This window comes from Dermacentor andersoni, chromosome 5 (genome assembly GCF_023375885.2).
Source record: "Dermacentor andersoni chromosome 5, qqDerAnde1_hic_scaffold, whole genome shotgun sequence".
Lineage (NCBI taxonomy): Eukaryota > Metazoa > Arthropoda > Arachnida > Ixodida > Ixodidae > Dermacentor > Dermacentor andersoni.
The window spans coordinates 166,906,432-166,932,105 of NC_092818.1; the positions used below are offsets into that span (position 1 = coordinate 166,906,432).

Consider the following 25,674-nt stretch of genomic DNA (forward strand, 5'->3'; position numbering starts at 1 on the left):
CCTGTAAACATGCTGTGAATAGCATTGGAGATATCGTATCTCCCTGTCTGACGCCTTTCTTTATTGGGATTTTGTTGCTTTTTGTGGAGGATTACGGTGGCTGTGGAACCGCTATAGATATCTTCCAGTATCTTTACATATGGCTCATCTACACCCTGATTCCGTAGTGCCTTCATGACTGCTGAGGTTTCGACCGAATCAAACGCTTTCTCATAATCAATGAAAGCTATATATAATGGTTGGTTATATTCCGCACATTTCCCTATCACCTGATTGATAGTGTGAATATGATCTATTGTTGAGTAGCCTTTACGGAATCCTGCCTGGTCCTTTGGTTGACGGAAGTCTAAGGTGTTCCTGATTCTATTTGCAATTACCTTAGTAAATACTTTGTAGGCAACGGACAGTAAGCTGATCGGTCTATAATTTTTCAAGTCTTTGGCGTCCCCTTTCTTATGGATTAGGATTATGTTAGCGTTCTTCCAAGATTCCGGTACGCTCGAGGTCATGAGGCATTGTGTATACAGGGTGGCCAGTTTTTCTAGAACAATCTGCCCACCGTCCACAAATCTGCTGTTACCTGATCCTCCCCAGCTGCCTTCCCCCTTTGCATAGCTCCCAATGCTTTCCTTACTTCTTCCGGCGTTACTTGTGGGATTTCGAATTCCTCTAGACTATTCTCTCTTCCATTATCATCGTGGGTTCCACTCGTACTGTATAAATCTCTATAGAACTCCTCAGCCACTTGAACTATCTCATCCATATTAGTAATGATATTGCCGGCTTTGTCTCTTAACACATACATCTGATTCTTGCCAATTCCTAGTTTCTTCTTCTCTGCTTTTTTTTAGGCTTCCTCCGTTCCTGAGAGCTTGTTCAATTCTATGCATATTATATTTCCTTATGTCAGCTGTCTTACGCTTGTTGATTAACTTCGAAAGTTCTGCCAGTTCTATTCTAGCTGTAGGGTTAGAGGCTTTCATACATTGGCGTTTCTTGATCAGATCTTTCGTCTCCTGCGATAGCTTACTGGTATCCTGTCTAACAGAGTTACCGCCGACTTCTATTGCACACTCCTTAATTACCTGCAATTACCTTACTACTTTACCTTATTATCTTATTACCTTATTATTTACCTTTACCTTATTATCTGATTACTCTAATTACAGCCATGCAGTGCTGTCACAATACGCATTATACTCATCTGCATTTCAGGTGCTCAGTGTGGAATGTCCTCTTCGACCGCGCATACCGGGATTTAAGATAACGCTAAAATGCAACGGAAGCTAGCCAGAAAGCTCTGCGCCATCGCCAAGGTGTAAAAAGAATGTGTACACCAGTGGTTGCGCTTTCACATACGCTTCGCTTACATTCGTCCTATCAGGGCCGAGTGATCACATACTATTAACCATACAATAAACAGCCTGGCACAAGACATGTTTTATGGTCGCGAAGAGAATACCTGGTCGATTTCGTCGAAGAGCCACTGCCTCCCAACAAATGGCGGATCCTGGTCTGCTTGGGGAACTTCAAAGAACAACGGCTTCAGCGCTGGCTGAAGGGAGATCTTGTAGTGCAGCTGCGCCCCTGGAAATGATGCAATGACCACATGCATTCAGCCTTTAGACTATCCTCCGCGATAAGCCATACTGTCCAAGTGTGTACTGTTGTGGCTGGCAGAACCAGCAAGTCAGTCTCCATAAGGTATAGCACAACGTGGAAAACGTGCGAAAAGTTCTTACCTCTCGCGTGACCAAAGGTTTGGGGTTTGTTTGAGCAATTAAGTGGTGTGCACCTCCTGTTACTGGGCACACTATTATTTCCTGGAAAAAAATAAAGGCGTGAGCGTGATACGCAAACACAACAGCGGATTTCACCGCAGCGTGTGCTCTCTCAACGATGTAGAATAAAACAAAATTTAAAAGAAAGGCCACTCACTCTGTTGGAAAGGTGCTTTGCGCGAGGGTGAGGGTGACGAGCTGGTGCTCATCAGCGATGCAACGCTGTCCGAGCTCTCTTCCCTGCTCGAGCCACGAAGTATGCTCATGGCTTCCGCTTCTGACGAGCCTGGTCAAAAGAAGTGACGAGCTTAAGTTAAACACATGCCTCCTCTTCAACGAGGCAGGCGACAGCACTTCTTTTTCTTTTCTTTTTTTGAGGCGTAAACACGATGTATTCACTAGACAATTTGCAGCAAGCCAAATTATGAATAACAATAACAATAACAATAACAAAAAAAACTAAATTAATTTAAATCGTAGGGTTCAGCGTCCCGAAACTGCACACTTAGTTATGGGGGATGGCGCAGTGGAGGGCTCCGGATTAATTTCGGCCACCCTCCATCGAAACGTGGCCGCCTGCGTCCGGGACTCAAGCCGGCGACCTGGTCCTCAGAAGCGAAACGCCGCGACCTACGATTCGCCGCGGCCGGTCAAGGAGAAAAAGCTATCATGATATGAATTATTGCGAGTTCTAACAAATTTCGGTTGTCTCTATGTCGAGGAAAAAACTCGTGAGCTCGCCCTCGGTATCACATTCATTGTTTCGCGTTTCTCGCGTTACCCACTCGCAATAAGTTTCCTGCTTCAGTCCACTTCTGTCTCCTTATTTCATCTATATATACAAATTCCAATTTTAGCGTATAACAACATGCCACTTGAAAATTGCTACTAATTTTATACCTTCACTCGACGCGTACCATTTCGCTTGCCGTCGCCCTTTGTGTTGTTATTTAAACCACTGCTAGCTAGTTCGTTAGACTCCGATTATGGGCGCCTGATATGAGCGCACCTTGACTAAATACTTTTCATTTCCTGATAAGTCGTAAGCTGCTGTACACATCTCTCGAAGATGTCTGCCACGTCGGGTCGATCCTCATTGCTCCAGTAATTTTTCTCGCATGACCCAGCTACACCGCTATACTAGATAGCACGTTCACCTTGAGAACAAACCGGCGTTAACGGCACTTTGCCCAGATTTCTGTTCTTTTACGGGATGGTGCGTGGCGTAAGTACAGTAGAGATTTTTTCTCCGCCGCTCACCCGTCAGCGTCGAGATGGGGCTGGTGTTGGTGGAGCCGGCCATGTTGATGTCGCTGTTGGCGAGCGAGGACACGCTGGCGAACGATCCCTGGCTGTGGTTGCTGCCCCCGGCCGGCGGCACGTAGGCCGTCGATGCCGGGGGTCCTTCGCCCAGCAGCAGGCCGAGCCGAGTGTACAGGTGCTCGGAAGCATGCTGCTGCTGCTGTTGCTGCGAGCCGCCCAGGGGTGGAGGAGGGGGCACAACCACCGCTGGAGGCGGAGGGTGGTGCTGGTATGGCTGGTGGTAGATGGGCTGCGAAAACTCGTCATCTGCGAGCACGGAGAGCGAAGTCTCGAACGCTGCTCGATGGCGACAGACGCGCGCGACCAGGCCTAACAGCAAGTCGGCGGAACAGTACACGAACTCAACGGCTGCGTCATATCTGGCTTTGTGGCAGAGTGAAAGAACTGCGTCTAAATAAGCGCGGCCGATGAAACACCGAGTCTGCGGAACCGAGTATCCACGCCCGCAGAATCTAAGCCAATCGAGAACTCGCCAATGGAAAATCAGCAACAGTTAATTGCTGACGCTAGCTCCATAATCGGGAAGAGGCTCGATCTACTGCTCTTGGGTGACTATTATAACTTGTCGTAACGAAATCGCGCCGCCTACAGATCTTTCTGTACCCTCACCGACAAAAATGCAGTAAATGAAGATCGTAAATGCGACAGGCGTTGGGGAATTTCGTACGATGAGCGGCCGCATACGTACCTACGTGCCGTTAACTTCTAACAAGGTTTGCATGATGGTTAACAAGGCTTGCACGATGGTGATGGTAACAAGGCTTGCATGATGGATTCTCGAGTTCAAAACAAACTTAAAATGTGTGTCAGTTCGGCACTGCTGACCATGCTACCTTAAAACCTCATGCACGCTGCTATTCCTCGTACACTTCTGGTGCTTTTTTTTCCTTCTTCTTTCCAAGCGCGTTTTACTAATCCTCATCGCGAAAGAGAGGAAAGCGCAGTTATTAAGTATGAATGCACGGCTGTACAGTAAGCTAAAAAAGTAAGGTGTGAAGTACGAGAAAAAGCTATCTGTGGTCTGAATCGGCGCTATATAGTACAATAAGGATGTCCGAGCCACGAAACCTGAAAATCTCACTCTGCAGTGAGCTCACTTGTCATCGGATAACTGTACTCTTGCGCAGAGAAGTACACATGTCACAAATTCTGACGGCCATGCCAAATATTGCACTTATTGTCAAAAAAATACAAGAGAACTAGCACGAAGGTGCTTCAAAAAAAAATGAAAGAAATGAAACAGTATACAGAATACGTGGTTCGGGTACGTGTGCAACGAAGCACATACCGAACAAACTACGCTTACACGGCACAAGTTCTAGAACATTCATGCAACATCCAAAAATCAACGCTGCATGTTGCAGATGCAAAACAAAAATCGAAGAAGCAAAATAAACAAATAAAGAAAAGAGGCGATCACCATACGGTGCAGTGAAAAATCTACACCATGCAGAAAAGTGCAGTGTGCATCTACGAAGACACTTCGAACTGAAACTAGTATACTTTGACATGTTTTTCGCATTTTTATGTGGCGACACCTATACTCTCAATCAACTCGATTCGCCGCGATAGTAGATAAGCTTCAGTGCGGGACCATGGACACGACCATGGCTATATGGTGGTATATAGACGACGGACGTCTGCTCATTTTTCTACAGCACCCATATTTCTATATCGCGCTTCATTTCTGTAATTTTCTGGTGCGCTGACCGTCATAGGTGCTGACGCTTGTTCATAAATGAACAAACAAATTGTTCTTTGGTAGGTTTATACAAAATATGACAAATATTTGAGAAAAGCGCGGAAAAAAAGAAAGACACGTCAAATATATCTGCGAGGGATAAAAAGAAGCGAAAGTTTCGTCAATTGGCTTTGCTCGAAGTTCTTTCTGTCCTGGTTAGACATAGGTCTTACTAATATGTACATACTATCGTACTACTGCTAACTATCTCGCACACAAGTGTTGCGTTCTAGTGCAGGGATCTTAAGAACTATTCTAAATCTTAAAACCCGCATGCAGCGCCAGGCCGTGTCTATATTTCATAGCTATCCGGAGGCCCGCAACATTTGTTATTAGTAGTAAGGGAAGCGGTAACCGTTATAACTATGGCGCAAGCACACAACCGCAAAAGTTAGAGCACGGGGCATCATTTATGTCACTGCGTGTTAGCACTTGAGTTATAGCAATAGAAGATCGACAAGCCCAATCTTCCACTCTTGCGGAGCACTAACGTTGTTTATAAGGCTACTCAGAAGCCCTACGTGGGCCTTACACAACAGTTCCACGTGTTTGAGGGCCCTGTTCTAGCGAGCAAAAAAGAAGAAGAAAAAACACGCACATCTAGCGCAGCGTCAGCGAGCGCACCACGGCATGCGCGGGTGGTTTTCACAGACCGCACGAAGGGTATATACACTTGTGCCGGTATAGGCCTACGCAGGCAGCTATACTACGATACGTGCAGAATTAGAGCGCTGTGCATGTAAAACGTGAGGCACACACATACGTACTGTAATGTGCCGCTGCGCATGCTCTAGGACCGCTACAAACAATTGGTCGAGCACACACCACTGCAACACATGCCGCTCAACCTGCTTGCCAAAAGCATGACTGATATTTACCTATGGTCCAGAGAGATTTTATTTTTCTGACCATATTCATTGGCCAGTGCTGGACCTTGGCCAAGTCTGCCGGGATGAAAGACAGTGGTCACTCAGGATGCGCACCATTCAGAGGTTTTTGTCTTCTCGAGACCGGAATGCGCAAAGGAACGAATGCTGCCGGTTTGCTTTAGAATAAAATCGCGATAGCCATGTTTCGACGGCGAAATTTCGAACGCTCATGACGAAGCCAAACATGTGGTACTACAGAGGAGGGCACATCTTTATCACTACTTCAACAGCTACATCATGGCCAATTCAGGCTAAAATCAGGAAAGCTAGCCTGTCTGTCTTTCACAACTGGAACATATGCAATCAGCGCGCAGGATAACAACTGTCCTATGTATGGACGCTGCTTCCATAGTAGCTGAGTAATGATACATTTAATCGACGAATGAAAATAGATAAGATACAACGCAACATTTCGTATAATTAATAAATAACAAGCTAAATACTGGATACAAGAAAAAACAGTCATAAAACCAAAAATAAGGGTGGGGAGGTGGGGGTTACGGTATTGAAAAAAAGAAAGACATTTGTTTCCATTTAAGAATAAATTTCCGCTCTGCTCTAGCACTAAGACAGCAAACCTGAAGCTGTTCGCTTGCGAGCGAAGCTACCGATAACGATCTGATCTCTTACCAAACGTCACATAGATAAAGTGTTACGTGCTGCTAAGTGTTAAGACCCTGTCAGTCATAGGCGCCCAAACGTACAAAAGGCAACTGACACCTCCTTACCTGACAAGGCGTTGTGGTTGTCTACGCTAACCGTGGAAGGCCTTGTCATCTTCCGGTCTTTCCAGGAAATATGGCTAATCTTCGGACTGGCCATGCCTGACGCCGGAGGACCTGAAGGTTTGAAAACAGCGTCCGTTCTTGTTAGGCCATATACGTACTCAAGGACTTCAACGGCTGTTTCGCTTGCAAAGAGGGTGGGGCGAAGTTTCACGCCCTGTTGCACTCAGTCATTCAGAAGGAGTGTCAAGTGTAGTGGTTACGCCCTCTTATGACGGAAAATACTACACTAACCAAGGTCTCAAATTATCGAAAAATGGTCGTGTTCGGTCAAGGGCTTGAGCAACAGTAAAGGCCCGGCTACCAGAGTTGCGATAACTCTGCAACCTTCATTACCAGCCGGCTTCGCCCCGCCGTGGTTGCTTAGTGGCTATGGTGTTGGTCTGTGAAGCACGAGGTCGCGGGATCAAATCCCGGTCACGGCGGCCGCATTTCGATGGGGGCGAAATACGAAAACACCCGTGTACTTAGCTTTAGGTGCACGTTAAAGAACCCCAGGTGGTCCAAATTTCTGGAGTCCCCCAACTACGGCGTGCCTCATAATCAGATCGTGGTTTTGTCACGTGAAACCCCATAATTTAACAGACCGCTTCGAAGAAAGATACCAACAATGAGCGCAAATATCGACGGTGCCGAAGCGTGGCCTGCCTGTTCAGTGTTGCGTTATATTTATTGAATAAATGTGACGAAAGGGATATTATTATTCCTATTTGCTCAGTTACGGCAGAAAGTTCGCATTTTCAGTGAACTGAGGCTGGGCGATTTCTCTGGCGGCCGCAGCGGAACATAACCGCTTCCTGTAGCCGCGTATCGGGAGCTTTTGCCACTTGAACCTACGGGCGTGGAATCCATCACCGTACCTCTTGTGTGAGGGTTGCGAGTTTGCATGAACGTAGTGAAGTGTCCATTGGTCTTCATGCGAGGCCTGGACTGGTTGCTAGGAGCCTTGGCGGCTGTCAAAAAAAAAAAAAAGGAGTAGATATTGAAGATGGTGGCAATAGTATGAGAAAGCTTAATACACAGCACGCAGTGTGAAACTAGTAGATTTAGGCGCTCAGATTTAAAAAAAAGAAAGAAAATGTCCCCATTCATTTACAATATTAGCTTGTAATACTTTTGCATTCAGTTTCGCGAAACCACTTCCAAATTTCGCTCTGCTGCGCAAAGAAATAAATGATAAAAGAACAAATTTGCAGAGCCCTCTTTTTTTTTTTTTTTGGCGCAGTGTTTCAAGGAAACGACCAATGTTTGCCTAACGAGTCCCTCAAAGCAGTGTAGCTATCGGCACGACATATTTTATGCAATAGGACACAAAAAGGTCTAATTTGCAACCAGAAGGTCACACTGTCTCGTCGCGCACGTCGAGCATATAAGTGCTCTGTTGAGAGGGAACGCACTACCGAAACATATTTGCATGCCGTATTTGTTTTCACGTGTGGGAAGTATATTCTTCCATTGAAAAGTAATACAGCGTCCACTTTCATATTCGTCCCGAATTTACTTGCATCGAACTGTAGAGGGAACCTGGGCGCAACTCGTGTGATCTACAGCTGCGAACAGTGAGATGCTATAGGCACGTGCATAGGCTCCAAACACTGACCTTCGGCTGCGCAGATGGGGCATCCTGGCCCGTCGGCGTTGAGCATGCAGTAGTAGCAGCGCTCGTGGCCGCAGTCCTCGGTGATGCGGCGTCGCTTGCCCTTGTCGAAAGGCACGTGGCACGTCGGGCAGCGGCCGGCCGTCGGAGACACCACCAGCTCGTCCATCATCTTGCGCACCGTGCGTGGGTCTGCGCATGCGCAAGGAAACAAGCCAGGGAGCAGCGTGTAAGCAAATACGCTCTCCACACGTTGGATTCTCGCCGCGCAAACCGAGCCGCCAGAACGCAGCAGTCACTGGCCTCGCTAACGTGACAAATCCCGACGTGGAGTTGTTGACTGTGCGCGCGATCGGTTCCATAATTCGGACACGACACATTTACTGCGCTAATCGCAGACCTCTGGTTTCTTTTCCTTTCTTGTTTTTTTTTGCTTAATAGAAAACAACAATAACCGCAACTACTACGATAACGTTGGTCTTATGCGCTCTTCTAAGAAACAATACCGACGCGCTTGAGAGCTCCAGAACGCCAGTCGCACGGCTAAGCTGCTACAACCTTCATCGTTATGACTGGTACCGCAGCAGACTTGCAAAGAAGTTAACCTGCTACTTACGTATACGTATTACACGTTGTATAGGATAATGACGATGCACTCTTTTACAGCACCGCATATCCAAGCACCCTGCCGAAAGCGTCCGTCTTCTCTCCAGGGTCTGGGCACACTGGCGTGCTCAATCGCTTTCTCGTAGCGGTGTGCGCTGTAGACAGTGAAGCGTGACGTCACGCAAAAGTTCCGCCAATAACAGTGCTAGGGAGTTCTAGCAGAGCGCACGACATCGGGAAGAAGGCACAGCCAGAGTACTATGTCCTACGTTATTTCAAGTAAGGCGCCTCACCACTTCAAGTCATACACAGACAAATGCTGTAACGCTGCAGCAGCAGGGAGTAGTGGCCGGTTACGGGAGGCTGAAGCGCGAGAAGCTCACACGGGGCTCACGCTCTTCAGTGCACAAGCCTGCTTCTTGAAAAGGGTCATAGAAAAATCCCCAGAGGTATTTACCTAACTACAAGTTTCTGCTCGGTATTGCGTATCGCTTCTGTTTTTCACACGGCGATCGCAGGTGTTTCCAGGTTTCAAAGTCGCACCACGAGAAAACTCGTTATACTGTGGGAAAATGGGTGTCCCAGCAAGTGTCTCGTTAAGGTTCGTGGGCAATGCAAATTATTAGAAGTTGGACGGCTCGTGCATTTTTTTTTTCCAGGAATGATTACGTCTTTCATCGTGTCTGACCAGGGCTTCAAACGCACACCTGCACTCGTATTAACCAACATGTCCAGCTTAACAAACAAGACTATTTCCCACCTCTAATTAAAAATTTTCTGTTGCCATCGAGTTCATCGCCCTCCCATTAGTGAATTGTATCACTTTGGTTCGTTCCTTTTTCTTTGAAATGTTATTACAGCGAAGCTGTTTACCGATGCCCCCAACGGCCCAATCGTGTCCGCGGACCGAAAAGTATGAGCAAAAACTACCATCAGCAGCAATGGCTCACATCCCCCTAAGCAAGCAAAGAATGCACCACAGAGTACATGTCGAAAACTGTGATCATCAATGGCTCATACCCCCGTACGCAAGCAAAAAAAGCAATAGCTCACAGCCCTGTATATCACAGTATATCACAGTATATCACAGTATATCACAGTGTATATCACAGTAATCACTATATCACAGCAATACGAAGAATGTTTGCCAAAGTTTACTGTTTGTCTCGTCGCCATATGGTAGGTGGTGGTCCCCCACAGCTTCGCTGTCCAACCACCTGCACAAGGTGGAATGGGTCCTGACTTTTTTTCTAACTTTATCGCTTAGCATATACCTGTACAGCGCAAGCTGCAGATAGCGTCTGCAGATACTAATCTGCAGATACCAGCTCCACCAGACCTGGATTAGAGAGAGAGGAACGTTGAATAGTAATGACAGAGATTGTGTCACATGTGTAAGCGTTCAGTCAATCGCTATTGCGAAATAAATGTTTTCCTCAGAAAATAACTTATTCGTTTTAGCCTTTGGACGAGCTGATGATTACGAAAAGTGGCGAGTCTAAAACCGCACTTTTAGGTCAATGTAGAAAGCAAGGAAAACAAGAGGATTGCGAAAAGGCTGCGCCCGTAATTGTCTACCCTTACGTTCGCTCTGTCTGGAGTGCTATAGCTCTTCAATACCTACCTTCAGCATACTTCAATACTTGTGTCATTATAGGCGCCTTAAGCCCAGTTTTAAAGCATTGCATCGCCGTTATCTCTTCGCACGGCAAGCCTAGGGCGAGAAGCTGCCTCAGAACAAGCCCAGCCGCAGGTGCCGCGCGATAATCCGGATGCACGCTCGTAGAAGTCCCTCGCAGCTTTCCTCCAATCGCATGTGCAGCGAGCGAAAACCAATCTCGGACAAAGAGATCCGGATTCACCAAAGCCTGATGTGTTTTCCTCGAGGATCGAGAGCATGAGACGCGGAGCGTGCCGGCGCCCACTGTTTTGTCGAGCGGCAGGCGATTCGCCGCGGCGGCTCCGATCATGCTCATACATGCACGCAAACCGGCGCATGCCGCATTCAATTCAATCTGTAGCGGAGCGGGTCAGGCCAGCCGGGATCAGTGACAGCAGGTTCGTCTGATCTCGAAGAAACTATAGAGAAATGAGGAAATGAAAGTAGAGTGTGCCCTGAAAAAAAAAAAAAATGCAAGAAACAGTGGACGTGGCGGGTTCAGCACGTTTCGTATAAGAGACGCGTGAGCCTCAGAAGTTCCCGTGCAATACTTTCCGAGAGCATCCAGATGAGAGACAGAGTGAGAGAGAGCTAGAGAGAGGGAGAGGGAGAGAGAGGAAAACAAAGAACAGTAGTAATAAGATACGGGAGAGACATTCGGGGTGCGCACACGTATAGGAGCTTCGGCTTCTGAGCATGTCGTGCATATATACGCGAAACCGGCAGAATCCTTTTTACGAGCAAGCCAAGCAAAGCGGGATGCGCCGACCAAGAAACAAAAATAAAAGCGTGCGAATCGGAGCTGGATCGACACGCACCGACGAAGACCGATCCGAAGCGTCGCGCGTTCCCAGCACCCCACCCCGTTCGGTCTTCGTTCTTTTCTCCCCACTCTGTAAATTGCGTCTCTTTTTGTTTTCACTCAGACCTTAAGGTAACAGCCAGAGGCGCCTCGACTATACAGGCACGGCCTGAGGCGTATGGTTGCGCATCGGTTGTCCCGAACGTATTTCTCAATGCAGTGTGTTATCACAAGTAACACAACCTCGCCAATTTCGTATCGCAGACAAAGGTGGCCCCGGCGTGTGGCCTCTCGAAGCATGCGGCAGCTTGAATCGTATTACTGTGCGGGAAAGCCGATCCACTACTACAATCGGGCTCCGTTGACGGTCCTGGCATTTCTCTTTTTTCGGAACAGCGGGCCGCCTAGGCGTTGCGTCACATGACATATGTTCTTGCATTTGCTGACGCCGTCGTCGATTCTCACAACGTATGTGCCTGGCTGCTTAAGCAGCAGTGCAAGAGATCACGACATACGGTGCAGAGTGCGAAAGTCATTGGTATACTTGCTCAGGAAAAAAAAACATAGAGAGTAATATAAGGAAATACAATTCAGAGACTTCTGTCAATAATTCAGGGAATATTGCCCAAGTTGCCAGAGCTGATGGAGCGGTCGCACTGCAATAATTCGCTAACCTTCAGCAGCAGAAAATCAATACGCGCATTCCTGGAAGGACAGACGAGAGAAAGAAAAAAAAGAAAGAGAAGAAGAACAAGAATGTGGGTCATGGAGCAGACGTGAAGAGATGTCGTAAACAGAGCAAAGACAGGCGAAGGGAAGATGCACCGAGAAGTGCATGTCATGGCGCACGAAGCAAGCACGTAGGAAATAGTAGTAGTAGAAAAGGAAACGCCATTCGCTAGTTGCTACACCTTCGTAAAGATCAAAGCCGCCTTGCTTATGAGATGCAGATCAGAACCCTTACACGTATGCTCATGTTGATTGAGCGCGCCTTGTCACTTGCCGGGCGTGCGCTGTTGCCGTGGACCGCTGTTGCATGCGCACCAGATGGCTCGACGAAAGGAAGGGACGTTATTACGAAACCTCTCTCGCGTACAGATGTGGTCTGATGTACCACACAGCGTTGTAGCAAGCCGGGAACGCAGAGCAGGAGATTAAGCGCTAGCCGTTGTGGGAGTTCAAAACACGAGAGGTATACGAAAGGAAAGCTATATGCCGTCGAAACGCGAGAAAAAGTGATAAAGTCAACTTGTGTACATCGCTTCCTTTAAGGGAGCTCCGCGTTGTGCCAATATGCCATATACGTATGAAAATCTTGCGCACCAGTGAAACGAATTGATGAATGTTCTGTCGGCCTGCATCGATATCATTTCAAATAGCTTGCAAAACGCTTTATCTCGTCTGCTTTATTGGTTATATGGCTAAGCATCAATGCATCGTCACTTTCAACACAATGGCTAGACGATTTCCATCCTCCTTCCACAGCCATGATGCTTCCTTAACGTCACAGTAAGAACCAGCGAATGACCAGTCCATACTCAGTAGAAGGAGAAACTTGCGACAAATCAAAGAACACTATTGCGTCTAAGAGACCTGCGCGCTATTTTCGCTCGTCGCATTCACGCGACACAACCGCTAGACACGATCAACATATGTTATTAGGCGCTCTTAGACACCATCAGCTTAAGGTGCAATACGACGGCTGCAAGCATAACCAACGACGCAAAAAAATAAAGAAAGCGACAGCAATTCATAGAGACTTAGGTGTCAATAACGAAAAGAATGCAGAGGAGGTGTTTCGAGTTCCGTAAAGAGAACGATTAATGTAGACGTCACACGAGGCGAGTGGAGTCGATTTTTTGCGCATCGCTTCCGGGAGCTCCGGATCGATCCTGTCGCTACGTCTTCTGCACCTTACAGGGCTTCACAGGAGTCAGAGGTCACGGGGTCGAGCCGGCCAATTCGACACCCCCGTGGGGGCAGAATCACGGCGCCGAGCACAACGGTGCGTGCCACCGCTCGCAGCGGGGTCAGAGAGATCACGTGCCTTCGATGGGCTCCGGAGTAACCGGGCGGGTGCCTTCTTGTTGTAAAGGGGACCAGCCGTTTTGTCGTCGCCAGGCGAGACAACGCAGTGCTTCACGGCGTTTCGTGCGAAACGCCAGAAGAGATATCCCAAGCGAGATTACCCCGTTTGCACGCGTATTACTAGCACAGAAAAAGAAACACTTAAGAAGCTGATTTTTATCTACAAATGTTCAGAATAACGCGACTTAAGAACTGTGCACGCGCGTTACTGCCGATAGCCAGGGGTAACCGAGGTCGTGGGTCGTGCACTGTTATATGACCTCGATTACCCTGGCTATCAACGGTAGCGGGCCAAGCCATGTTATGCTATGTCGGCGGAATGCCAAAGGAAAAACTGAATAACTACACGGCTCCCGTATAACCGGCTTGAAGGACCACGGGACGACGCTCTCGGCGACAGTGCTGAATGCGGTTCGGCAGAAAACAACTATATACGGAACCAGCGAAGGTTAAACGTCAAAACCAAAAACATTTGCAGATATTTGTTCCTTTCGGTGTTAAATCTGCAACACAGGATTCAGGAATCCTATTTGCCTGATTGTGAAAATTTAATTGAAGATTCGTCCTTGTGGTCACCCTAAATAGTCCAGACACCGCTCCACTACCGCAAAGCACGGTCTTGGAACCATGACGTAATACGTCAAAGATTAGGGTTTCTTGACCTTCAGTGTGCGTGTGGTGGAGGAGGTGGGTGGAGGTAAGTGGACATCAATCGCGCTATTAGAAAAGGAACATCAGAAAAAAAAATTGAAAAAACATTTTGAGATGAAATGTGAATGTGGTGAACACGCACGGCCGATTCTACATATGTGCAAAGTTTCTCTTTAATAAACCATCAGCTGAAAGTTAGCGTTCGTACTGTGTCGAGCTCTCGTTCTTGCGTCCTCGTTTATTGCAAAATTTATCAACTTGCCTAAATAGCCACACTCGTGAAGATTATAGAACGGCGGTAGTTCCCGAAGTCAACCGACCTGAGCGACTGCCTGCCATCGAATGGCGTATACTCAAACATACGCGCAAGCGTCGCTTCCGTCGTATCGCATTGTCATTTCTGTCTTACGCTCTTATTTATTTGCTCCAGCGCAAGGCAACCAATCGGGAGCAGTCCTGGTTATCTTTTCTGCCTTTATAAATGGGTAGCTTCATGAATTCTTTCGCCCAGCGATGTATCTGTCTGTTCGTCACAGCGAAATACTGTCATGACGTGGTTGTGCTAACAGGGCAACAAAATAAATCTGAACTACTGAGCTAGCTAACGATGGTTTGGTCGTACGTAAAGATTCAACAGAGGGGCCCTGTGTAACCCTTTCTAGCCTCATCATCTCCCTTTGTACGCACCGTATAAAGAAATCCTCTTTCGCCCAAGGGTTTTTGCAGTGGCTTAGATAGATTTACAATCGCGGAGTGTAGGTGCGAGAGAACGGTACGGGCAAACGCACCGCGGTCATACAAGGCGACGTCTCCGAGACCCGTGACGGTGCAAAGTTCGCGGTGCACTGAGACCTCGACTCACTTTTCACGAGCCACTCGAGCAGCTTACAGAAATGGGGCTGAGAGCGGGGGGGGGGGGGGGGGGGGGGTAGAGAGCTGCCAGCAGCGAGCAGGCAGCACGCGACAGAAACAGCAGCACGCGCGAGGAGCGAGAGGACGGGGTAGAGAAAGATGGCGCCTCATCTGAATAGCGAGGAAGCAGGGCGCGCTCCCGCAGACGGACCCTGCTGTTTTCGTGCGCTGCGTGATTCCGTTAGCGGCCATTCGTTTCGGATTCGACGCAGGCCACCCGAAAGACTTGTGCTCCACTCGAACTTGAGAGCGTCCATCACTGAAATGTACGCGCTTTTCTACAAAAGAATGATCACGAAACGATTCCGAGGGTCGTGTTCGCATGCACTCAGTCGTTAGGGGAGGATGTGCTTGCAAGATTGCGGGAATTCAGCTCTGCACAAATTGCGGTCTGTGAGATTCGTGTTGGAGGATAGGCCTGGCGTTAAGAGATATATACAGGCATATATAGGGAGTCCCAGCTAACGTTAGCCAAGCTGTTCAATGAAAAAAAAAAAAAGAACACACACACACACACACACACACACAGAGAGAGAGAGAGAGAGAGAGAGAGAGAGAGAGAGAGAGAGAGAGAGAGAAGATTTAAGAAACACGGTGTAAGATACTATCTTAAGACCAGCCAATGTTTGGTCCTCAGACTTCTGGCGACCGAACACCACGCTTCTTATAGCTGCATCTTGCACCGTGTTTTTCATTTTTTTAAATTGAACAGTTTGTATAACGTTAGCTGGGACACACGGTATAAAGGTATACATAGAATATTAACACGCTGACAGGTGATATTCTAGCAGAGATTCAGAGAAAGAATACAGTATTAGGTGAATTGCCGTCGGCATGAGGCAAACTCTTCTAGACACTTCTGCAAAGTGAAAAGAAAGAGCGTTATGAGGTGCGACCGCGACTGAGAACAGAATTTGGCCAGGTAACGCAATGAGAACGCATAACCACTGTTGCGTTAGAGAAACAACGGGTGCCAATGGAAGAGAAACACGCTCGAAAGCGGCACAGCATTAGATGGAGTGGTGGTACGAGAAGATTTGTAGGGTTTAAGGCGGCTTCCGTAAGCACGGCAATTGGAGATCTTGGGGTGAGGCCTTTGCCCTGCAGCGGACTTAATCGGGCTCATGGGGTTAGTGATGATGAAGCTACGCAATTGAGATGATTATCCCCGCAACAACCTCCAAACAGCCGTAGGTTGTTTCTTTCTTCCTCTTCCTCTCGTGAATGCGATCGCGTAGAATCGGGCTAGTTACTTGCATTTACGGAGCGCGTCTTAATTTTCTTTCTCGCCGATTCTCTGGTGAGCATGCTCATCTCTTGCGTCCGACAAAACTTGCAAATTGCAAATGGCGGCTTCCGCCTACGGCGAAGCAGTTGTGGACAGTCTGTGCGAAGAGTTTCGAGGCCACTGCGCCTGTTTCCAGGCCCTTAGTCGGACCGCGTATACAGCCTGGTGAACTTTCGCTGCTCTAAAGCACCAGAGATTGGGGAGGTACAACGTTTCTCAACCTTCTGAATTCCGAAGCGGCAGTCTTGCTATACGAAACCCCTACAAGCGGGTTCTGCAAAAGACCTTGCAGTTGGCAGAGTGACTTCGAAATGTTTCACAAGTACTGTAAGTTCCGGCGCAGCTATGGCTGCGAAGGAAACAGTTGCGAATTTTGAAGCTGCCTATGGACTAATTACGGAAGTCTCCCGGCGATATCTTGTGAAGCTCTGTTCAAGCAAAGCATGCACAGCTCACGCAAGGTGCAAAAGCGACTATGCTTCATTCGGCTACCGAACAAATGGTAGAGTGTGCTAAAGAGAAAAGGTGTCGGGGGCGACATAAACTCCACAAACATGCTTTGTTGGTCTGTTTTTTCCCCTTTTCTTTCCAAGTCGTGCCAAAGTAGAACGCTTGTGAGTTATAACGCATCACAGTGTTGCAAGTTGTCGCCACGGCGGCGACCTTTCCGTCTATATGCCTCCGCTCATACTGCAACGCTAACACGCATAGGCCAAGCTAAAGCTATTTAACTAGAACGCTTCAGGATAGATCGATGCAAATCGTGCACCGACAACTCGCTTGCGCATGAGCATGAGCAGCACCAAATGGACGCTTGTTGGCGCGGAGGCGGATTGTGGCACGGATTCGCGCATCGCGCCGTGCAAAACGAGCATACACGCTCTACACTGCGCGGAAGCGGACGAACCGGCCGCGACGCGAACGTCGTTCCGAGGAGGTGAGAATAGGCAAGGCCGAGCACGCGAAAACCCGTGGGAGGAACCAGCGCAGAAATTCAGAGCAGCGTTTCAGAGCGAGGTAGAGATATGTCCTCAATTATTTATCTCAAGTGTGAAAGATGTGCCCTTTGTTTAGTTTTCTTCTTACTAGAAAGAAAGAAAGAAAGAAAGAAAGAAAGAAAGGAAAGAGCAAGGACATGCTCGAAGAAGAAGGGAACGCAATTCATTTCACACGCGTTTCAAGTATGCAAATTAGAGTGCCGAATGCACGACCAGCTGAAAAGCAACCGCTGCGCAGCACAGTGAGAAAGGGAGAGAGAAAGAAGGAGAGAATAAAAGAGAGGAAGTTACCGAAAGAACGACAAGCAAAGCGGGATATGTGAATGGGTAGTTTGCCATGCGTTGGAAAGATCGCAGCAAACACGTTAGAATGCAGCATTAATTTTAGTTATTGTACGGGGGGGGGGGGGGGGGGGGGCTCCAGACTCTGCAGTAATTCCTCCCCCCTTGTTTCCGTGGGTGGTATCCATGTGCGCGTTATAATTATGCTTTGCTTCGATTCTGCATGCCAGATACAACGCTGCAAAAGTCCCATATGAAACTCGGAATAATTTATGCCAGTATACTGTTTACTAGGATGGCGATCTTCCAAGATAGATTTTAGATTAATCGGATTCAGCTACTACATCTCAACACGGCACCTTAAATTAATTAAAGTCGGCTACCATATGAAAATGAAAAAAAAAAGAATTCGCTTTTGCTTTATTGACTGGCAAAAAAAAAAGAAATCTCATGCGCTCACCATTCAGCTAATATGAATGCGCTTTCGCCTCAATATACCAAATAACAACAAAACTTTCTCCCAGTTTTTATTGCGCTGTAACAAAGTAACGCTTAACAATCACCATTACAGCACACGTGACTATCACGCTTGGCAGGTCTGAGCTTTTCAGAGACGCCATCAATGGAACGCAATGCGCAATAATTAGACGGGGCGGCTGCGTTATAACGAACTCGTTTAGCGCAGGCCAAATAGCGCATATACGTGCCTAGCGCAGCTCCCTAATGGAACGCAGAAGCGGCGGCCCAAAGCGCGGTTCGAAAGAACCAAGAGCATACCAGAGTGACGTCGCGGCCCAGAGCACCTGGTAATGCAGTTACGCGCGGCTTTCGCATATGCATGACCCTTGCTTAAGCCCAATAGAAGGCCTAATTGATGACGCCGCTGTCTAGCGTATCCCGTTCGATGCCACGGTTCTGCCTTTCGTCAGCCGGGCAGGCAGGGAGCCGTGTCAGGTCGGGGTTCAGAGCCCCGTCAGGACGCGAATCCCCGGGCCCACATAGCTGCGTATACTGCCCTCTCCTGGACAGCGTTAAGCTCCTGTAGTCCCCTGAGGCCGCCGCTATGTTCCTCTTGTTGCCTTTCACGCTAAAGTCCCGTCGCTTTGTTCCGTTTGTTCCTGACTCAGACGCGTTGCCGAATAGCAATGAGGTGAACTCCCTAACGATCGACACAGCGCTCGTGGCACAGGGGTGGCACGCGATGAAGTGGTCACTTTTCCAGGCGTATGCATGCCCTTGGTCCACCGGAGCGGTAACACTGCGTGAATATATCTAATGCTTCAAAGTGGAGCAAAAATAACACGTACCGACGTACAGAGCCAGAGTCTCAGGGTGAAGCACGCACCACTACGGATACCCAAATGCGGAGCACGGAAATGATGGGCATATGTAGTGCACGGATTTGCCCAATCATCTTTCTTCTGGCTTCCGACGGCTTTGTGACTTTGCAAATCGATAATATAGAACGAAATTGCAGCAATTCACAATAATTGCGTGTGCACAATGATTACTCGGATAGTTAGAAAGATGAAGTGCAAAACGTAACGTCACGAGAACGTCTGAAGCCACAACCACGAAGGTTAGACAAATCGGTGTACTACGCCACGGTCACAGTGCTAGGGTTCCCTCTAGTAATTTTTGTATAGGGAAGTTCATTGTGACGTACAAATTACGCCACTGAGCAGCCGACATGGGCAATATTCGACAAAGGCTAGGGAATCGACGATTATACTGTAACGTATATACCACGCCCAAATGACCTGTGGTCACTGCATAAGCATACAAGAAAAGCGAACGTGATAAGATGCTGCAATTAAAAGACCGATATAGGTACAGAAACTCGAGTGTTCAAAGATTTCAACGCACTAAACAAAATCAAGATGACCATTCTCGCACAGGAAGTTTAATCTTAACTAGCAACCTCGTGCCATTGTGTAATACAACCAATCTCTGCGCCCTTATGTTAGGCGCGAGATTACATCACAGTATCGATTGCACTCTCATGCGAAGCGTCCACTCGTAAGACTACAGCTATAGGACATTACTAAGCAACCTCGCATAAGACTACAGGATGACACTCGCTGCTGCGTGCCATTACGAACTGAAATCTCCACTTTATATGACGTCTCGCCATTTCGGTCGCCCGCGGTGCGGGCCGAGCAGCCCGCGCGTTCATTATCGTGTACCTGCGGACAGTGACGCAAGTCACCCCGAGAAATGAACTTGCGCCCGAGGTTAGAGCGTATTTGGTTGATTCGAAATGCCTCTCTTGTATCGGGAACGCGCGCTGCAAGCACGAAGGTTGTCCCGTCTCATTCTCTTGGGTTCGCGACGCTTCGTCGTGCCATCTGGCAGGCTCGCGCCACCGCGGCGAAGGCGTGACCTGAGAGAGGTGCGCGTGGATGCGGGCGAGGACAAAGCGCGCACGCTGGCAGCGCACGCATTGTCCTCCGCGAGGGGACGGTGATGATTAATTTATTGGAGCGTGCGCGGCCGAAAGATTCGCTCGGTCGGCGCACGACTCGGAGAACGTACAGTTTCGAGACCTGGCCACCGTCCCTCCATTTGTGTCCCTCGAGTGTACGTACTATACACACTATACGCACGAGGCTGTATTCATTCGGCTGCCCGTGCCGCCCCGTCGAGGGAGCTAAGAGCCGCAGCTCCGTGACTGGCGCGCGGGTGATCCAGGAAGTGCGCCGAGGGTCGCCAGGTTAATGAGGATGCTACGCACACCGCTCCACGGGGATGACTAATGCGCAGCTCTAATGACGCAGCGAGTTTTACTACAGCGTGAAGCGCGGCCTTGGCGCTCGACTCTCCCTAACTATATATAGATAGTCAGGAGGCGAGAAAGAAGACGAGATAAACGTAATCGGGTCCTCGAGGTGAACCCTCGCGAGCAGCAGATTTCGTTGGCGCGTGCACTTGGACCTACGTGTGCGCAGTGCCGGTTACATAGAGATTGAGGCTATACACACGTGATGAGCTTTGTGGGAGGTACGCGGAGCGTCTGTACCAAGGTTTTTAACCAAGCGTATACGCCACTCGTTCCTGCTGGGGCAGAGTGTCGCGGCCCAAAGCGAACGGGACGCGTTGCCGTTAATTTTCTCATTCATTGATTCAGTCGAGTCATTCATTCATTAATTTTTTAGCCATTTATCAAAGTCAGGCCAGGTACCTCGCTTCGGCTAACGCCGAGCCCTTAGGACCACCGATCATGTGCGCGGTTTGGTTCATTAGTTTATACATGAGGACAGAGACCTTACGGGACAGAAGACAAACCACTGACCTGCTGCTCACCGGGATGCAATATAAGAGAAATGCCGTCCCATCGGGTCTCCGCCCGGAGTGTCTGACCAATAATTAGGAGCATTTTGTACGCACTTATCTATTCAGACGTAGACAGCAAACAACAGCGAATGCTCGTGTCGGGCAACGCACAGTGCAGAGAACCAGCTATTAAACGAGAATCAGCGAGCGCCCAGCAACTTAACTAACCACTGATTATGGGCTGAACGTCGTCGGTGCATCGTCCAAACTACTACCTCACAAGTATAACTGATTCTGCTTGTGTCACCGTTCTGGTCGCGGCAACGCTCGAGGGCCACCGAAAATGGCTGCCAGCCCCGTTTTCGCTGGTAGACTCGGGAATAGCGTCGTGGTCACGTCTTCGACTCCTGGCCACGGATCCCATCATTTCGTGGCGCCCGAGAGCCCGCCTTTCTCGACCGCAGTTTGCCAACAAAATACACGCTCGGCGTTCCTCCGTGATAGCACATTGCTCAAAGGAAGCCAAGCCGTCGAAGAGGCAGTGGCTCCTCGCCATAGATTACATGCAGCGCTTAACGATGCCAAACAAGGATTCCTATATACACGCTAAACATTTTAAAGCCCTTACGGGTGTATAAAGAGTGCTTGGTTTGTCTCATGGCTAGCACCTTCAAGGAAATATAGAGTCGTTAATGAGCACAGATGAAGTTTTATTTTTTTTTCGAGCCTTTTTGTGGCAAGTAAACATGATGATAGCCACAAAAGACAACACGACATCATGATAAACTTTGATAGCTATCACTGTCAAACTCTCGTGTCAGATATTTCGATGCGCACCAGGTGGTGATAATTATTACACAGTTGTTTGCAACTATGGATTTCTTATCGCAGGTGCAGTTAGAGCTTGTTTCCGTGTGCAATACGTCGTTTTATTATCCTCAAGGGTAAGAGCACTAAACATGGAACAAACCAGAATCATAAAAGGTGCAAACATTTTACCTCACATGACTATGAGGCACGGCGTAGTAGGGAACTGAGGATTAATTTTGACCACCTGAGGTCACACATAAGCGTCTGACCATGTCGCCCACATAGAAATGCGGCCACCGCCGCCGGGATTGAACCCTCGACCTCTAGCTCAGCAGCGCAGCGCCATAGCCACTGGGATACCGCGGTGGGCGTAAATTTTTTTGTTTTGTTTTACAGTGTAAGAGGTACAGGAATTGTGTTCTTGTTGTGTTCCTTTTGGAATTAATTTCGGACCTAAGCCTGCGACTTCACTCTCGGCATAGTTGTTTTATGGTGGCGAAATAAAGGTGATGACATTAAAGATGCATACATATGACATTTTCGACATGTCGTTTTTTGTTTGTTCGTTTGTTTCGTTATAGGAAGCTTGTCCAATCCCTTTATACAATTGAATAAATACTGGCAAGCACCAGATCACCATAAACGATTCAATGTAACACTGGTTTGTATGAATCAGCTTCTGTTTCGCAGCAGGTAGATGTGCCGTGACGTCGTTATACTTTGGCTCGCTTCATTACTACGATCGTTGCGTATGCCATACGCGAGCGCAGTCATGGGGAAACGCCCGCACCCCTCCTGTATATTTTTTAATGAGAAACGCCATCGAGCCTTACTGCTAAACCGCGTCTGCAGGCTTTGTTTGTGTCATGACGTCAGGATAATGTCGACGCCACAGGTCCGACGTTTGGAGATGGACTTTACCATCAAACTGCTATATTGTAGAGGAGATGAAGATGAAAGTCCCGCACCTCCACCACTCCTATCGGACTGCTTTATTCCAGCCGAGCTGGTGCTGCCACCACGAGGGTCAAGCTGTGCAGCTGGTGATGATATATACAAATGAAGATGTACTATGTATGATGATATGTAGAAAAGATGAAGATAAGTCAGGGCATGCGTTGCGCTCGCAATATATAGTAGACGTTTCCCAACTCTCACACTTGCCAAGCGTCATCCTTCCATGCACGAGAAGCGCGTGCGACAGTCTCTACAACTTTGCAAATGCGTGTCAGCGATCTTTTAAGGAAAGCCCGATAGGTTATAGTCTGGCTGGCAGCCTAACACACTGCTCGCGAAAAATAAAATGGTGACGCGTAAGGCGACAGGCACTCAACGAACACACACTAACAACATAAGAAAACATGCAAGCGTACTCAAAGCCACCAACTAAGTCTCAATGACTCATGCGTCTCTTAAAGTAGAACAGAAGCGCCTTTGCACCGACCAACTTATCCGCGAGTTGACCACTTCTCGAGCCTCAAGGCACGAGTCCCGCGACGCTAATGTATCGCGACCTGCGGGGTGCATCTGCGACGTGTCACGTGTGAAACAGCCGCAGACACAAAGAACGCGATGCAAGTCCTCTGAAATACAGCATTCGGCAAGCACTAGCTAACCGAATTCGCCTACGTCGAAGGAGAACCGGGCCTCGCCTCAGAGGGGACCACCCACGAAGAAGCGAACAATACAGGCATCTGTAATGGATTTTCGCGTATGTCTCTAAACCTTTAAACATGCCAGCGTATTTATGCTACAATATAAACGACGTTGCGTATTGAATAAAATCAGTATTTTTGTTTCAACACTTGTGTATTGTTAGCTGTATACCCTACCTGTGTGTAATTCTGTGGCTTATGGGGAAGAAGATGCTACGGCTAATTGCGCTATAAACGGAGACGCGACGAGGCGCGTACACACAATGAAGGAAGAGAGGACGGTATGAGCTGTATATGGTCTTATATTAATCGTGCGTGTATAATGTACGTAATAAACGTTGAGCTAACATTTAGCATTGTTGGTAAGACTTGTCTTCAAAGATAATTAAATATGTGACGAGAAATTTTTAGAGGGCACTGCCTATGGAAAGCACAAGAGGCCCCCTTCCCCATTCCTGCCTCTCGAGTCTACCAATTACAGATTTTAGATGCATCAGATAAAGGCCACACGGGCATTGCCACAGTCTAAAAAGCCTCAATTTACGAGGGCGCGTCGCACCGTAACTTCTATGGAAATACCACTTCGAAAGACACTGCATTTCCTGAAACGCCACAAGCAGGACATGGCAGCTAAGTACTCACAGAAACCTCGAGGACGCAAACAAGTCGCATACACTAAGCAAGAAAGAAGACAAAAGCTGCTTCTCAGAAGCCCATTGCCAGGACGCGTGCGGAAGACATGAATCCTAGAGACTGTGCAAACAGGAAACAAAAATATGAATAGGTAAATCGTCGCACCGGTGCGCTAAGCGGATCGAAAGAGACCTTCGAACACCGCAGGAAAAGCGGAAACTCCTAGACGGATAACGCCACCCGTTCTCGTTTGTATACACTTCAATCTCGAAGAGAAAAAGGAAGTGCTTTAAGGAGAAGCGGTAGGCATGACGTAGAGGCTACACCCTGCTACAAAATCGCCGGATCATCGCTATTGAACGTGTAAGAGCTACCGAATTGATGTTTCTCTTCGTTCCCAGTATCAAATAAATAAATAAATAAATAAATAAATAAAGAGGGAAATAGCGCGTGCGAACCTTGAATGTTAAACTTGGCACGGAGAAATGTGCAGAGGTTTACGGAAGTTCTTCGCAATCTCCTTCGAACGTAAGACTCGGTTCTGCTTCTTCGCTATCCATTAAAAACAAGGAGCCCGTGCGGTGCCCGAAACGTCTATGCTTCTCTATGACAATTTTCACTGGTCACGACATTCGACTCTTGGTCACGACATTCGACTCTTGAGTTAATTTTTCTTCGTTCCGCGTTCCTGAAAGTTTGATTTACATTTATTCATCTCTTCAAGCTGTCCACTTTCCCTTGTTAGTCGCGCTTATTTAATTCTTAACGCGCCGCCTTGCCTCATTACAATGCGCGCGCTCGCTTGCCTGCGTTCCAAGCGCTGTTTTGCGTGTCTTCCGAGCAACGCATACGAAACGCCGTCATTTCATCACGGCCACTTTCGCTATGCGCTACACGAAATCTGAAGTCTCAGGACCGTTGTGTGGTATTACGCAGAAAGCAACGGGGTCAAGTGCTCGTCGTGAGCCTGTAGCCGCAAATGCTCTGCGGGCCCCACGATGTTGCTCGTCGCCGTCTTCGTCGTCGTCACGGGCGCGCCCCGCGACCGAGCAAATAAGCAAAGGCGCCGTCGCCATAGCAGCAGGAGAGATGAAGAGGAGGAGGAGGAAGAAGAAGAACGGCCGCGTGCAGCTACTGCCGCATCCGGCGGACGTGCGCGCGGCCATCGCCGCGGGAGTTGGCGCGGAAATGCGAAGTCAGCCTTCGTGACCGAAGGCGCGCTCGTCGTGGCTGAGGTCGGCCTTCGCGAAAACTGCGAATGCACGAACGAACAGCCATGAGCGTAACACACGTGGAACGAGCTATGAAGGCAGCGCAGTGCTGAAGCGCGACTTGCGTAAAAGGAGATTCCCTCAAAAAGCCTCCTCCCCCCTCCTGTTTCTCGTGTTTCAAACATTCGCAACCTATCGTCGCCATTACGTTACTGTACCCTGCTGTTGTTTCAGCACCACCCCCACTGTGTCAGTGAAGGCTAAACACACTAGCCGCCACACCTGGGTGCAAACTTTGCACACCCCATCATAGTTCTTGAAGTGTAGGGGTGCGCGTCACTGCCGGATATCTATCGTTGTTTGTGACGTTGTCCTTAGCTTCAATGACATTCGCAAGGAAGCAACGACAACAGCTTATTAGTTGGAACAATTTAGTCTTGAACTAAAAGAGATGGCGGTCGGATACTTTTGCGCAAATCACATACAATGATAGACGGAAGGGGTCGCAGGTGTTCGCACCCCTGTTTCAGCAGGACGGAGAACGCACGCTCCGCGGTCGTCGCACCTGATGTGCAGAAGCCTACTTGCTTCATCCAAAGCGTTTGCAATGACAATAATAAAAGGAAAGCCCGAGAGACAAAGAGACTCC

At 48.3% G+C, this 25,674-nt stretch overlaps 1 protein-coding gene across 5 annotated transcripts in view; it reads right to left on the reverse strand.

Moving 5' to 3' along the window:
* Nucleotides 1-25,674, reverse strand: part of rols (rolling pebbles) — a 288,673-nt gene that overhangs the window by 27,558 nt on the left and 235,441 nt on the right. For 4 of the 5 annotated variants that reach the window (XM_050179193.3, XM_050179197.1, XM_050179194.1 and 1 more), the window contains 8 exons: nucleotides 8,160-8,348; nucleotides 7,420-7,512; nucleotides 6,503-6,613; nucleotides 5,724-5,789; nucleotides 3,042-3,350; nucleotides 1,939-2,067; nucleotides 1,743-1,823; nucleotides 1,463-1,587 (listed from right to left, as the gene is read on the reverse strand). In XM_050179193.3, the coding sequence (XP_050035150.1) occupies nucleotides 1,463-1,587; nucleotides 1,743-1,823; nucleotides 1,939-2,067; nucleotides 3,042-3,350; nucleotides 5,724-5,789; nucleotides 6,503-6,613; nucleotides 7,420-7,512; nucleotides 8,160-8,348 (1,103 nt within the window). The remainder of the gene's footprint in view (nucleotides 1-1,462; nucleotides 1,588-1,742; nucleotides 1,824-1,938; nucleotides 2,068-3,041; nucleotides 3,351-5,723; nucleotides 5,790-6,502; nucleotides 6,614-7,419; nucleotides 7,513-8,159; nucleotides 8,349-25,674) is intronic. The other variant, XM_050179196.3, reaches the window with a different exon arrangement.